Here is a 15,374-nt window from a genome sequence, read left to right on the forward strand (position 1 = left end):
GGGGAGGTTGAAATATCTGTAAATTTTCACCCCAAAAAAAAATCAAACCTTAAAACAGTTTTACACGTTCAGACTCAAATCAAAAGCAATTTTATGGGCCAACAAACGATGTCACTATTAACTGGAGCAAACAAAAGAACTGTATTGATGTCTTAGGTAATGTAAATATGGCTTCATGAAAGCGAAACTTCCGGGGGGTAAAAGTTTACCCTTGAACTCAAACTTAGTAGACAATTTGAGTTTGGTGGATAGATTACTTAAGTTGTTTGGGCTTTCCATTTTAAAATGCAGTTGAGTTAAAAATTCAGCTGTTTCAAATTGTCAAACTCAGTTTGAAATTTGAGTAAAAACATTTTCTCACTTGTACTATACAATGGTTCTGTGAGTTTCATTTTGAAAATCTATTTTAGGAAGTCAACATTTTGACAGTGTCCTACCTTCCATCTGGTTGTCATGCTTGGTCCTCAGTTTCTCGATGTCCTCCAAGTGAGACAGCCTCAAGGAGTCGATAGCTCGCTGGTGGTCAAGGTTGATGTCGGACACCTGAACAAGAGAAGTAAACTTTAAACAACCCTACTTTGAGTGAGTGAGCGAGCGAGTTAAGGTTTATGCCGCACTCAACCCCACTTTGAACATCAGTAGTAGCAGTAGCAGTGAGCGAATGAGTGAATGAGTGAGTTTAGTTTAGTTTTATGCCGCTTTTAGCAATATTCCAGCAATATCACAGCGGAGGACATGAGAAATGAGCTACACACATTATACCCAGGTCTTTGGCCTGACAAGCGAAAGCTTTCACCACAACGCTACCCCAGTAGTAGTAGTAGTAGTAGTAGTAGTAGCAGCAGCAACAGCAACAGCAGCAGCAGTAGTTCGTTGGTTTGTTGCTTAACGCCGCACTTACAAATATTCCATTATGGCGGTAGGGGTAGTAGTAAATAGTATATAGTAGACAATCCTGCAATGATATAATGAACAATGCTCCATCCCATCAGGATATGATGACTATTACCAAACAGCTGAATCCCACAACCTGCCTCTATAGACAAGAATGGTTTGCTGGCGACTGTTTCTGACCTATTCCCCTGGGGGAGTGGTTCTTAGTTAACACAAAACTCCCACAGATTCACAGACCTATGTGCATGCGATCACTTATTTCAATAACTTATTTCTAAGTTTTTCATTGTCCATCAGAATCTTGCTATTGGTTTTCATCCCACATGTCTTCTTTGAGTGGCATTTTAGAAGTTGGGAAGTACAATATAGAACAAACTTTATGGATAACAACTTCTTCTATTGTTCTATATCCCACATGTCCTTACTTCTAGAACTATCTGCTGGTCACTTACGTTTCTATCATGGCAGTCCTTCATGTACGAGATAACATGCTCATGGTGGTCCATGGCTGAAAATTGAAAATTAAACACTTCAAATTCATTCAAATAAAATAGATATAATACTAATTATATTTTATATCATTTTATACTCAGATATATTATTAAAAATTATATAAATGGGGATGAAATTAATCACAGAGTTTAGTTTCAGTAAAAAAGACAAGTTATAACTCAACATTCAAAAGGTAAATGGAAATGACACACTTAAGGGGAGGTAACTCCTGGATTACTACTTACTGTTGAAACCATCTACATTAAAAAGAACATCAAGATTTGATATTCTGTCAAATTCAAATATTTCTATTGTTTCAAGAATCATTATTCAAAGGTGTTTGGGGCTGTTGTTTTTTCAACTCAAATTTTATGTTATTTCAGAATTGTATTTACCCTTTGCCCTGTATTCTGTCTCTGATTTCCGAGTAGACTCCTTCATGTCCTTAATAGTCGTTTCATGCTCCTCTTTAAGTTGAGCTAAGGCCTTTTCATGGGCTTCATTCAGCGAGGTAATCTCCTGCTGCAGCCTATTTACTTCCTCTGTTGATTCACCTTGGCTTGTTGTAAGAGCAGAGATCTCCTCTTCAAGCCTTGATTTGTGGTTTTCCAACTCAGCTACAACACAAATGTTAACAATACTGACTGACTGAGTTTGGTTTTACGCCGCTTTTAGCAATATTCCAGCAACATCACGGCAGGGGACACCAGAATTGGGCTTCACACATTGTACCCATGAGGGGATTCGAACCCGGGTCTTCGGCGTGACGAGCCAACGCTTAACCACTAGGCTACCCCACCGCCCCACGTTAACAATAACCAATGTCCTATAACTTAAAAAAACATTTACTCATGCCTTGGTTGATGTTTTGGACATTTTGTGTGCTGGCAATTAGGTGCTAGACTTTGAGAGTTTGGGTTCGAATCCCGGATGGGACTAACAAAAGTACTAGAATCTGCATTTTATGAGAAAGTATAACCCAAAATATAACATATGTGATATTTCAAAGCAGCCTGTAAATAATAAAATCTGTGCCTTGCAAACCATTGGTTGATAGCATGAGAATTACCCAACACTGTCAGGCTACACTGACACATGACTGAACCAAACCAATCCCTATTTAGGGCAACTAAATAGTACCAAGGACCAATTCTGACCTGGATCTGAGGATTGATTGATTGAGTTTAGTTTTACGCCGCTTTTAGCAATATTCCAACAATATCACAGCGGGGGACACCAGAAATGGGCTTCACACATTGTACCCATGTGGGGAATCGAACCCCAGTCTTCGGCATGTTGAGTGAACTCTTTAATCACTAGGCTACCCCACCACCCCCTGGATCTGAGGAGGCACTAAGAGAACATCTAAAATCTGCTTTTCATTTTTAACCACTTAACAGCTTACTAAGTTGGATGTCAGGTGTTATATAAATAAAGTATTATTATTATCTTAACTTAAGCATGACTATAACAAAAGAAACATTTTGGAATTTGTCACAAAAGGAATAGAGCTTGTGTTGGATGATTTTTAATTTCACAAATAAAACATAATAAATTTGTTAATCAACTGTATGTTCATTTCATTTTTTAAAATCTTTTTTTTTTGTACCACCTATATAGGTCTGTCATCATAGTGGTAAGATAATGTTGGTTTTGCTGCAGCTAATTGGACCTTACCAATATGTCCCTCTGCCTCTTTCAGTTGCTCCTTGGCTTTCCCCAGTTCCTCAGCCAGGAATGGACATGAGAAGGCATCAAGCTGAAAATAAACATCACAATATGATACAGAATCAGTAAAATGGCATGTTAATCCGAAAACTTTGTGGCATGACCACCCACACATTGTTGCATTGTTAAATGCTGCACAATGTTTCAACTACGACAGTGACATGTAAATAATATTGTCTGGATAAGACAATCCAATGACAGACATCATGAACATCGATCTATGTAACTGACTGACTGAGTTTGGTTTTACGCCGCTTTTAGCAATATTCCAGCAACATCACGGCGGGGGACACCAGATATGGGCTTCACACATTGTACCCATGTGGGGATTCGAACCCGGGTCTGCAGCGTGACGAGCCAACGCTTTAACCATTAGGCTACCCCACCAGCCCCTCTATGTAACTGGGATATGATGACATGCATGAACTAAGTCAGCGAGTCTGACCACGTGAGTCTGTAGTCGCTTCTTACGACCTATTCTTTCCTGGAATCTCCATGTATGAAGACACGCTAATCAGCCAAAGTCACATCTAAGTGACAAAGTATACAGTATTAATTAGTGATCGACTTAGTCTGTCGTACAGACCCTAAAGCAAAGATATCCAAGAAAGCCCAAGCAAGTCTAGAAAATGTGGCAAGTCTAGATTTCCTCTGAAAATGAAGAAAGTCTCAGGGCTCCATTTCATTATATTATAAAAATTTTTTACTATGAACTTTTTTCAGTAAAATACGTTCATTTCAGAGACTAGTTGTTAGTCTATGATCGACTCTACCTTTGGGGTATATTTCTATTGCTGTTTATTGACAATGTTTTCATAAAAGAATCAGTTTTGAAACTTTATTAAACTCACAAACATTTGGGGAGGTGGTGGGGTATCCAGGTAGCCTAGTGGTTAAAGCATTTGCTCATCACAGGCTGAAAACCTGGGTTCAATTCCCTACACTTGTGAAACCCATTCCTGGTGTCCCCTGCCATGATATTGCTTGAATATTGCTAAAATATTGTGTAAAACTAAACTCACTCACTCACAAACATTTGGAATTAACTGCACATTATTTTTATTCCCTTCATTTGGCTTTTCTGTTTATTGGGTTATGGGTAATATCGCTAATATATTACTGGAAGGTTCAGCCTCCAAATCACAAAACTTTACAAAAATCCTTTCTGATGCCATACTTGTTTTGTATCCTGATTTATGTATTTTTCATGAGCTGCAAAATTATTCATCAAGGTCAAACTCATTTCAAAGAAGGTTGCCAGAACAGCTGACTTGTACTTTCTCCCCTCTCCAATAAAGTATCCGATTTCACATTAAAACCAGGATGAACGCCTCCACAGATCCCAAACACACAAATAACAATTTGAGATGGAACAGGTGGCATGATCTCCAATGACCAGATCAATTTTCTCGAACATTACATTATTTCTCACTTTGTATTTTCGGTACAAGATGTCCATTGTTTGTTGGGTATCTCAAGGACTAAGAAGACACGTAGAAATAGCGCGAGAGTTGACAACTTCTTGTGAACTCTCAAAATACATTCTCCCCCAACAGTCAGCTGAACCACATTCCACTCACTATCAGTTGTAGCTTCAGACTCCTTCTAAAGAGTCACAAAAGAAAGTCACACACAGAAAAAATAGTCGTTTGTTCAGGGTTTATCGCAGGTGTGACAAGAGAGAGTTTTTTGTTTGATTTTGATTAAAGTGTGAGTTAACTTTTGGAGGATTCGCTAGTAAAGATTTTGAGAATTTTTTTGTTCGTGTCAGGCAAATACCTGTGGTTACAATGGAACAGCTATTGTGATCAGGGACTGAAGAAAACATGCAACAATGTACAAGATATTTTTATGGATTAAACTTCTTTTTAATTTCCCTCACAACGTTTCGAGACCATCCAGGGAAACGTGAGGGAAATAAATAAAGTTTAATCCATAAAAATATCTTGGACATCTATGTATAACTTCTAAATGCCACTGAAGACAACATGCAACAATGTTAAAGACTAAATGTCTGAGACCATTTTGTCAAAGGGGAATGCCAGATAATGTTAAGGGCATCTAGAACTCCTTTGACAGACACAAAGTCCACATAATATGCTGATGTATTGGGCTGGCTGGCTGAGTATGGTTTTATGCCGTTTTTAAGCAATATTCCAGCAATATCACGGCAGGGGAAATGGGCTTCACAAGTTGTACCCATGTGGAGAATCGAACCCGGGCCTTTGGCGTGATGAGCGAACGCTTTAACCACTAGGCTACCCCACCGCCCCTGATGTATTGGGAGTTATGTCCTGGTCTAATTATAACATTCTATGATCTATGAAGACTCCGTACAGGAATATGTCCTACACACCTATACCAGCTATGAGGTGAGGTGAGGTGAGGTGAAATTGGGTTTTACGTCGTGCTTGAGAATATTTCGCTCATATGATGACGTGCATGCGTGTGTATGTGTATGTGAAGCTGCTTGTACTAGCCCAGACTGAAGCTGGTTTTATAGTGCTAGCCCACTGAGATACCATGCCGCAGTGAAGCATGAATACCCCACTCAGACACAGTATACTGATTCCGAGCCGACCAGTCCTTGTTGTACCAATTAATGCTGAGTGCCAGGCAGGGACCAACAAGTACCATATTTTAACGTCTTTTGGTATGACGCGGGCGTGGATCGAACCTACGACCTTCTGCTCTCCGGGCGGACGCTCTAACCACTACACCACAGAGGCGGTCACCAGCTATGAGGTGACTAAAATGGACAGTATCGGTGACTTGACCTATCTATTCTGGAAATTGGAGGACATGAGGTCAATCGCTGGATTGTCGCAACCAGACTTGATCATTTACAGAACACAATTATACAGCAAGAGAGTTTAGTTTTACGTCGCGTTTAACAATATTCCAGCAATATCACGGCGGGGGACACAAGAAATGGGCTGCACATTGTACCCATGTGGGGAATCGAACCCGAATGTTTTAACTTATAGGCTGGCCCTACAATTATACTGACTGACTGAGTTTGGTTTTACGTTAGCTTTAACAATATTCCAGCTACATCGGTGGGGGGACACCAGAAATGGGCCCACATTATAATTATACCCCCACACATATAATATGAGTGCATAAGGCATTAAACAACAACAAAATATGTGAATGTATAAAACGTAATGAAATATTCAATAAAGAAACCTAGAGTCTCAGTCTTAGGCCTAATGTTGAAATGGGTAGCACAATGGGAAAGGGGTTAAAATTTCAGAAAATATCTGCTCTGTTTCTGTAAGAGAGACCAATGCTTCTATATCTCCCATCTACTCATTGGTGCAATGATAATAATAAGGTGTTGATATAATGTACATATTAACACACAATTTGATTCAACATTCTAGACAACCCGTTCAATAAAAAATGGAGTAGCATTAATGTGATAAGTAAACTGATTAACATGTAGGTTATTGTAATATTATTCTAAACAAAGAAAGCTGGTTTGTAGGTCTAAACACACTATCCACATTTGTATTCTGTCTCAAACATGTCACCTGAAAGATTTCTTGAAATGGTTTCAGAATAGTTCAAGTTTCAGGACAATCATGAATCTTTATCTAAAATGTCCAAAACATTCAATTCATAATTTGAACTACAAAATAAGCACCCAATCAAAAATGGAATCCATGATGAAAAAAAGACAATTGTAATTTCCAGCTGTCTCTGACAAATTGTTTGTACAATTAGAGTGAGTGAGTTGAGTTTTACCCCGCTTTTAGCAATATTCCAGCAATATCACAGCAGGGTACACTAGAAATGGGCTTCACACATTGTACACATGTGGGGAATCGAACCTGGGTCTTTGGCATCGCACAATTAGAAAATATTGTAAAACCCTGACAACATTAATTTAATCACATATTCAATCTATATTTGTTTCTTCAACTTACTTCCTGGGTTAAGTACTTCACAAGACAGGACATAGCGTCGAAAGCTTGTGTGCTGTTTTTGAGTTGCATCTTGATGATATTGAGTTCCTTGGTTCGAGACTCGCATAACGTTTCCAGACGACTGATTTCCTTCTCCGAATTGGACCGTAATGAATTAGAGACGATATCTGGCTGATGACTGCCTTTAAGGTGGTTGCTGGTCTTACTGGGTGTACGAATTGTACGATTGCGATTTTGATCTGAAAGAACAAAATAATCCAAAATAACATACAGATATATATGCGACAGTTGTCATCAAACAATATTTTGCACATCAACAATAATAATATAAATATTTCACACATTGTTGATAATAATATAAATATTTCAGACACCACAGATGTCATCAATATTTTGGATGCAATTAATATCTGTTGGGAATATGCTGTTATAATGTTGTCTTGTACTATAACAGCTTTGCCATCATATTCTGATTAGCTGACAGATTTTCAGATACCCCAGTATATATATAGGGGTTTATTACATAGCTCTCCACAACTCTTAAACCATTTGATAAAAGGTGGCCAATCCATCTAAATACACCAGTGAAATAAGTACATGCAACATTTCGAAACTAACCATTACTCATCACATAATAACAAATTTCCAAAATTATGCTGTGTCAGCAATTATTCTAGACAATAGAAGTGTTCCTATTAGAATGAAACAGTGTAAGCAGCCATTGATAATTAACTGCATGAATAGACAAGCTTGTGGCAGAAAATTCAATCGCTTAATCGGTATTTATTCTTGTTTCTCAATGCCATTTAGGTGGTAAGCTGTTAACATATTAAGACATATTTATTAGCAATATATTGACACGATCTCCGATTGATATCATATAACATGCTGTGCAAATGTATCAACTACCATTTTTTTTGGTCATATTTTACAAAAGTATCAATTAAACAAACTTGTATAAAGAGACAAAAAAATTAAAACAATACTGCAGATTTGATTTTTACAAGTTATAAGATGGTATCTATTCTTTTGCGTGATGAAAATGTCAAAAGCAAAACTATCATAATTCTAAAAGAAATTATCTTTATTTTAAAAATAAACACAGCAGATTATTCTGATTTTTTATTCCCTGTGGACACCATCCCAAACAAACACCACAATGAGACCATAAACCTTGGTAAATCCTTTAAACCAGTCATGAATCCTAAGGAGAAACATCACGATGATCGGTGCCCTTCCTCACCCCATCACACCATTATAACCGCTACCGTAATGGATGTACAGTAACACAAGGATGTCATATACTACTAGAGCCATAACAATAAGTTGTCACTAAAGTAGCATCTTAAATCAGTAGGCAATTCTGGATATGCTGCAATCAATAATTCCATTTGTAGGAAATATATAATGATCACATTCCTACTTTTGGTAACTTGGTCAACCGTCATATACTTGTAGAGTCATAACAATTAGTTGTCACAAAAGTAGCATCTTAAATCAGTCAGCCATTCTGGATATGCTGCAATCAATAATTCCATTTGTAGGAAAAAAATAATGTTCACATTCCTACTTTTGGTAACTTGGACAATAGTCATATACTTGCAGAGCCATAACAATTAGTTGTCACTAAAGTAGCATCTTAAATTAGTCAACCATTTTGGATTGGCTGCAATCAATAATTCCATTTGTAGGAAATATATAATGATAACATTCCTACTTTTGGTAACTTGGACAACCCGATTATGTTTCTATGTCTACCAGAACCTGTATAAAACTTGTGCTTGTGCCCGGCTTCATCAAAAAGGTAAATGTCTGCATCACTTTGGTCTTCCTTCTCCATCAAAGTGACACAACATGATACAGCTCAAATACTATTAAAAGTGGCAAATCACTCAATAGATCTATACTGTATGTTTCCATACTGAGTGTAATGATTAGAGAAAAATCATTCTCCAAAATCACTTAGAACTGGAAGATTCTGCTTACAGTTCCAGTTTGGTAAAAGGAGATATAATTAATGACATGTTTAAATTTATCAGTGGGACTGAATCAATAAAACTATCAAGATATCAGTATTAAGTAATAATGAGTGATGCACTTTGAGCATGCCTTCATGGTGTAGACACTGCACAATATAAATGCCATTATTATGTTATTGTTAAGTTCAGAATCAGACTCTTTGCCCTTAAATAAAGGATCTTGAGACAAGACAATATCCAGGGAACTATGTAATATTGATGCCTTGATTATTGTTGAATACCATCCCACACAGAGCACTGTATTTGGTGAATACGGTACCATAACGTTTAGCAAAGCTCTACCAGTTACCTTCCTTACATCTGGTGTAGCTGTTTGTACTGCCTCTCCACTGCTCCTCTCGTTAGGAGAGCGAGCAATTAGGGATCTAATTTAGTCTTGTTAGAAATGTTTCCAGACTGTTCAGGTATGCCAGTAAAGCAGACACCTGTTTAGAAGAACACTATACAAAAACATGTCTTGAAGGGCACTGAGGCTGATACAAGCCATTAGGAGAGGTGTCGCGGAAACTGGTTTGTTGTTGTTTCCATACGTATCATAACGTCTATGCATTTCAACAGTGTTGCCAAGTAAATACTCCACAGAGAAAGATGTCCGATAAACAAAACAACCGTTTCATCCACAATGCTGGTGAGAATGATCAGTTTCACCGAGTTATGCTAATATCAGCAATATTCCTGTTATATCACTACATACTTTATATATTTCTTGGTCAGCGGTTGATAGCATGAGCACCAATCAATGCTGTTGAGTAGTATATACAATGGTGGCGAGATCTAAGGGCCTGACAAAAGCTTTATTAATGAAATAAAGCTTTACAGCGGCCTTTCTTGGAATTGATCTCGTACCCCCAGTATATCTACTACTTGTTGGGGTACAATGTGACACAATCTGCCAGTACTCATTAGTCTAGTAATAAGCACAGCATTCTATTACTACCGTGAGCAAGGAACCTCTTTTAGCTGAAATAATATAGCAGGGTCACCAGATATGGATCTCATACATGTAGGGAATCAAACACAGGTCTTCCACATGACTAGCAAAATCTTTAACCACTAGGCTACACAACCATCCAACTTCTACTATGATATCTCCAAAGTTTCACCCAGACAGTGTATGCTTGTTGTTAAAAACCTCACTAGCCATATACCAGGTATCTGACCGTGTCCGGTTACTATGACCAAAGATCCATGCAGTCAGGGTACAATGACATGCTGTTTTAACTAAACTACCAACCCTCACCACCAGTCCATTAGTTGTCACGTATTACCACTAGGGCTGGGTATTGCAGAGAATTTTCATATTGCGATATATTGCGATGCGAAAGCATGTATTGCGATATGTATTGCAATATATTGCATGAAGTGTTTTTAAACAAAAAACTACTTATAATCGAGTTAATGCTTGATTTATAGAGCAAAAACACAACAAAATCACTATGCTTGATTAAGCTTTAATAACAACTTTTAATCATGATAAAATAAAAATGTGAATAATATTTGGCACAAATGAAACAAGGAAATATCCGAAGATTTCCGAGTGCTACGAAGTTTTCCGAATGCAAGTCAAAATACCGGTTTTCGATCAGCGTATCGCAATACGCATCGTTTTCACGTCTGAACCGGTAAATACTGGTAAACCAGTTATATTGCGCAGCCCTAATTACCACTACAGAGACCTTTTCTAACCTTGAATCCTGATGGGTGAACTTCTGAGATACTGGCTTAAATAACACTACGATGATCAGTAAACCACTTTTTTCCATATCAAATCTTTTTTTTTCGTAACTGTGGTTTGTGTTATATGTTTCACATTCAACTAATAAAAATAAAACTCACGACATAAATGATGATATATGAGATTGATAAACAGATAGAAATGAGGATATGTGCAAACAGCTGCCAAATGCTAGCATGGTAGTTGTAGTGGTCGCTCCATATCATGGCTGGTTGTATATTTTGAATATCATCCAAGATTTGAAACTCTTCCATGAAATGATGAGATGAAGGAAACCCTGGCGACAGGCCAGTGATACAGGTTAAGCTGTACCAGTGTGATCTGATCGGAGTAGATCTTGCCAAAGCCAAAATAAAAACAAGGAACAAAAAGTGTTAGCAGTGCAGAATGACACCACCACATCAAGAGACATTCTTACACATGTCAATATTCGTTCACCTTCTGTCTGATTATCTCCCTTGCAATTATACCACACTGGGGAGACATTGTCTTATATTACCACTTACATGATTAAGAGAATTGTGAGTTTTCTGCTAATCAGCTATGAAGTGCCTGTAAACATGGCATTTCATTTGTTTCTTGTTTTGATTTTAGAGATGATGTATGCAATACTTTTGGGACACTACCACACAAACTAGTGATTGATATCATGAGCAACATCCCCTGTGGTCAGTGTATACGACAATATATCAACCAAATGACCATGTCCGACTCCCAAATCCATTAAGTCACCACATACAAAATGCACATGTTGCTGGAGACCAAATTAATCCCCAAATCCCTTCAGGATAATGTAACGATGATTGTTAAACTAACAGTAAGAGAATGAGCTGAAGTTTATGCCAGTTTTGACAATATCCCAGCAGGGGTGCCCCACAAAGGGCTTCACATTGTACCCCACGGTGGGGAATATAAGGCCTTCAGTGTAACACTAAAATGAATCAGAGGCCCAGCCACCAACCTTTGATGTAATCAACAACTTATTGTATTTTCTACTACGAAGATCCATGGTCCTTCAGTGGAATGCCCATGTAATATTTTTTTTATATTCACCACAGTGTATTATGAATATTCACCGTTAAACACCGTTGAGCAAAGGCACAAATCCAAAACCTAAAATAGTCAAGCCTGATGGAAACAATAACAGCTCAGTGATTCATGCACATCTCACGCCTCAGGTATGTACAAGCCTAGCTCAACAATTAACAAGTGGTGGAATCTGAAGGTAATTAACACCGGGAATGTGAAAATATAAAAATATACTTCAAGAATGCACAGAACAATTGAATTGTATTCCCATTGTACATCTGTCCCCGGATTTACTGGGTATGCAAGTAGGGGTACATGTGAACCCCAAATCATTCATTTTCTTGTCACTGGCAAAAAAACAAAACCTTACTGTAAATATTTTCTTAATCATGAGCCTACAGCCCCATTAGGTTATAAGAATGTTATCATGATGTTATCAGACTGAAATTATCATATGTATTTTATCCCTTAACTGAGGTGATTAGCTGTCCTGAAATATGCTAAGTTTAAACATGAAATGATATTCATTTTTACAAGACCAAATTTATGACATATGACTTTGCTTTATCTGAGTTGAAAATAATTATACACAGTTCGTATTTACATTTACTGGTGACAAGAAGTCTAACAGAAGTCTATCAAGCGTGTCTATTGTGTATATAGAAAGACCCCATGGTCCAGTCCCCAGTAGCAGGTGCTTGTTTGCTGTTTGTTATGACAGTGGGTATAGTTGATGGGAGCCACTGTCAGTGATTACAGGCTCACAGGGCCCAGTGACTCATTGTGAATCACCTCAGGAGATCACCAGGAGTCGGATGAGAAGGGAAGAATATCTTACCACATAGATAACATCAGCTAAATGTTAGACATGAGAACCCTGCAGGCTACACCTCACAAACACACTCATATCAGTACTGGTGTTTTTTGTGTGTGGCAAAGTTCTTTTTTTCTACAAACATAGAAACTGGTTTTCACTTCCTTGTTTCCTATATATGTTCTATATAATATACATGTATAATACACACTGTCCATCTGTAGTTGAGATTTTATCTACCAGGTAATTCATGTTTATTTCAGGTACTATTTTTATAACACATAGAAATTGTTGTGATTTAAAAGGCCTAAACACAAAATTGGCTCTCAGGAAGTCTTGGCCCAGACCCTTCTTTAACTCTGAAAAGTATTTTACCAATGTACAACTATTTACATGTTGAACAAAAGAGGTGTGTTGAACCAAACATGTTGAAAAAAAGACGGCAGAGTGTCAGAGTCTCAGAACCAACAGAATCCCTCTTCCAGGGATGTTATAGATACTGATTAGGCGTTATGTTTCGTATTTCCCTCCTGGACATCTGTGTAAACAGACTTACCAGAGGATAAAACAGATATACTTAAATAGCATACACTTGATAATATTTCTCCTACTGTTTCTAGGACTGCGGTTGCTCTGATCTGACATCTCACATTTGACATGGGTAGAAAGATATTTTGAAATGTCAATACATTGTTTATCTCACAAAGAATAATTATCCAATCACATTTCAATAAACATTTGCATGAATTGATCATGTTATGTTACATTAATATTTCAAGATTTCCATTTCAGATTGAGACAGTTAACATAAAAAAGGATAAAAAATAACTACAATTAGAACGTTATTCAATTTTAAGTTTTGAAGTCTAAATTCTAAACATGAAAATTCTGAAAAGGACACATGCAGATCCCATATAATACATCCACATACATACAATTGGAAAATAGTTAAGCTCTACCTACTAACTACTTCCACATTAAGCCATGTTCTATATTACCATTCTGTACCTTGTACTCTTACAGAATGACTCAGTCTAAATAACAGAAACCAGGTATCTTCCCACTTGGTTTCTATGTTAATCATTTAAGACCATTCAGCAATGTTTCAGCTGAGTCTGGACAAGACAATCCAGTGATTGATATTGTGAACAATCACCCATACTGATGAGGGTAAAACATGTTATCAAGCAAGTTGATGACTTTTCTGTATATGAAAATATAGCAAGGGATGTGCTTATTTCTTTCTTTGGTGAATAGTTTCTTCGGATTCCTGGTATCCATTGACCCCACAATACCAGGACTTGCTGTCCTCATACCAAAGGGGATGTGTCAAAAGCTGCACAAAATAATACCACAAAGTGACTGGTGGTTCAAAACCTGAGAAGAAAAATATATCTTTACACCTATCTCTCCTCTCCACAGAAGAATTTCTTCATAACCTGTGTAGTCATTTATCTACTAAACCTTAAACACCTAATCTTAACATTTAATTATGTTCTTAAAACATACTGATTCCCTTAAAATATTTTCGTTTCAAAGACTAATGTTAGTCTATGCGTGCCCTGCTACATTTAATGCTGAGTAAGCATTTTCCACCCGGTGAAGATGGAAAGCTATAGTTGCCCTCGTAAGCTGATGGCAAGACAAATATCCTTGGCCTGCAGATTCTGGCAAACTTACAAATCCTGGTTCACAGCCTGTCTGTCTAAATGAGGTATTTCTATCTTCAATCAACAACTGTCTTGTTGATGTAGACGTGTAGACAATGGACTGATACAACAGCCTGTTGCAGAGACGCCAAGTTCCCGAGTATACTTTGAGGTCGAGGGTATATTTATTGGAGAGAAAATGGATCATAAACCTCAGAGTGAGTGAATGTTATTTTATGTGACAGCGATATACTAGTTATATCACGGTGACCTTGGATGCAACAGACATGCCAGGCCGGTGGTTCACTATAAGTGAGTGAGTTTAGTTTATGCCGCTTTTAGCAATATTCCAGCGATATCCCAGCAGGGGAGACCACAAATGGGCTTCACATATTGTACCCATTTGGGGAATCAAACCCAGGTCTTCGGCATGCCATGCAAACACTTTAACCACAAGGCTACCCCACTGCCCCAGGTTGAATCTCTTCATACCTTGAGGTCGAGGATATATTTATTGGAGAGAAAATGGATCATAAACCTCGGAGTGACTAAACGTTATTTTATGTGACAGCGATAAATCGGTTATATCACAGCCTCCGAAGCATCACACCAGACTGATGGTTCACTTTAAGAGCAACAATCCACGACATCAGCACATGATAGCACTCTCGTTCTCATTCATCAGTTTTAACAAATAAATCGCAGCATTATGATAGGGGACACTCAGAATAAGCTAGGGAATTAACTTGCACAGCTCCTGCATGACTAACTAATGGAACTGGCCGCCCACTCTATTACAGCATTCAGACTGATTTGCTCAAGCGATCTTTGTAAATGTCAATGGAATCTAACAGGAAAGAGAGACATTGACTTAGGTTTATAACCCTTTCAGCAGTATTCCAGTTTCACCAACAGCTGACACAAAGAAACAGTTTCCGATAAGCACTGAACCTGTGTAAGGAATCAAACCAGAGACCAACCTCTGATCAAACCATCTTTGGTGGGAACCAGCACTTTGACCACCTGACCATCCCCTAATTTTCAGGAATGTGTGAGTAAGTT

The 15,374-nt window shown here is 37.8% G+C and overlaps 1 protein-coding gene across 4 annotated transcripts in view; it reads right to left on the bottom strand.

The window, feature by feature from the left end:
* Positions 1 to 15,374, bottom strand: part of LOC124277280 (CAP-Gly domain-containing linker protein 1-like) — a 164,999-nt gene that overhangs the window by 21,875 nt on the left and 127,750 nt on the right. For all 4 annotated transcript variants that reach the window (XM_046713041.1, XM_046712966.1, XM_046713186.1 and 1 more), the window contains 5 exons: positions 7,047 to 7,285; positions 3,064 to 3,145; positions 1,782 to 2,003; positions 1,347 to 1,402; positions 438 to 543 (listed from right to left, as the gene is read on the bottom strand). In XM_046713041.1, the coding sequence (XP_046568997.1) occupies positions 438 to 543; positions 1,347 to 1,402; positions 1,782 to 2,003; positions 3,064 to 3,145; positions 7,047 to 7,285 (705 nt within the window). The remainder of the gene's footprint in view (positions 1 to 437; positions 544 to 1,346; positions 1,403 to 1,781; positions 2,004 to 3,063; positions 3,146 to 7,046; positions 7,286 to 15,374) is intronic.

This window comes from Haliotis rubra, unplaced genomic scaffold (assembly GCF_003918875.1).
Source record: "Haliotis rubra isolate DU_JTF1 unplaced genomic scaffold, ASM391887v1 Scf1, whole genome shotgun sequence".
Taxonomy (NCBI): Eukaryota; Metazoa; Mollusca; class Gastropoda; order Lepetellida; family Haliotidae; genus Haliotis; species Haliotis rubra.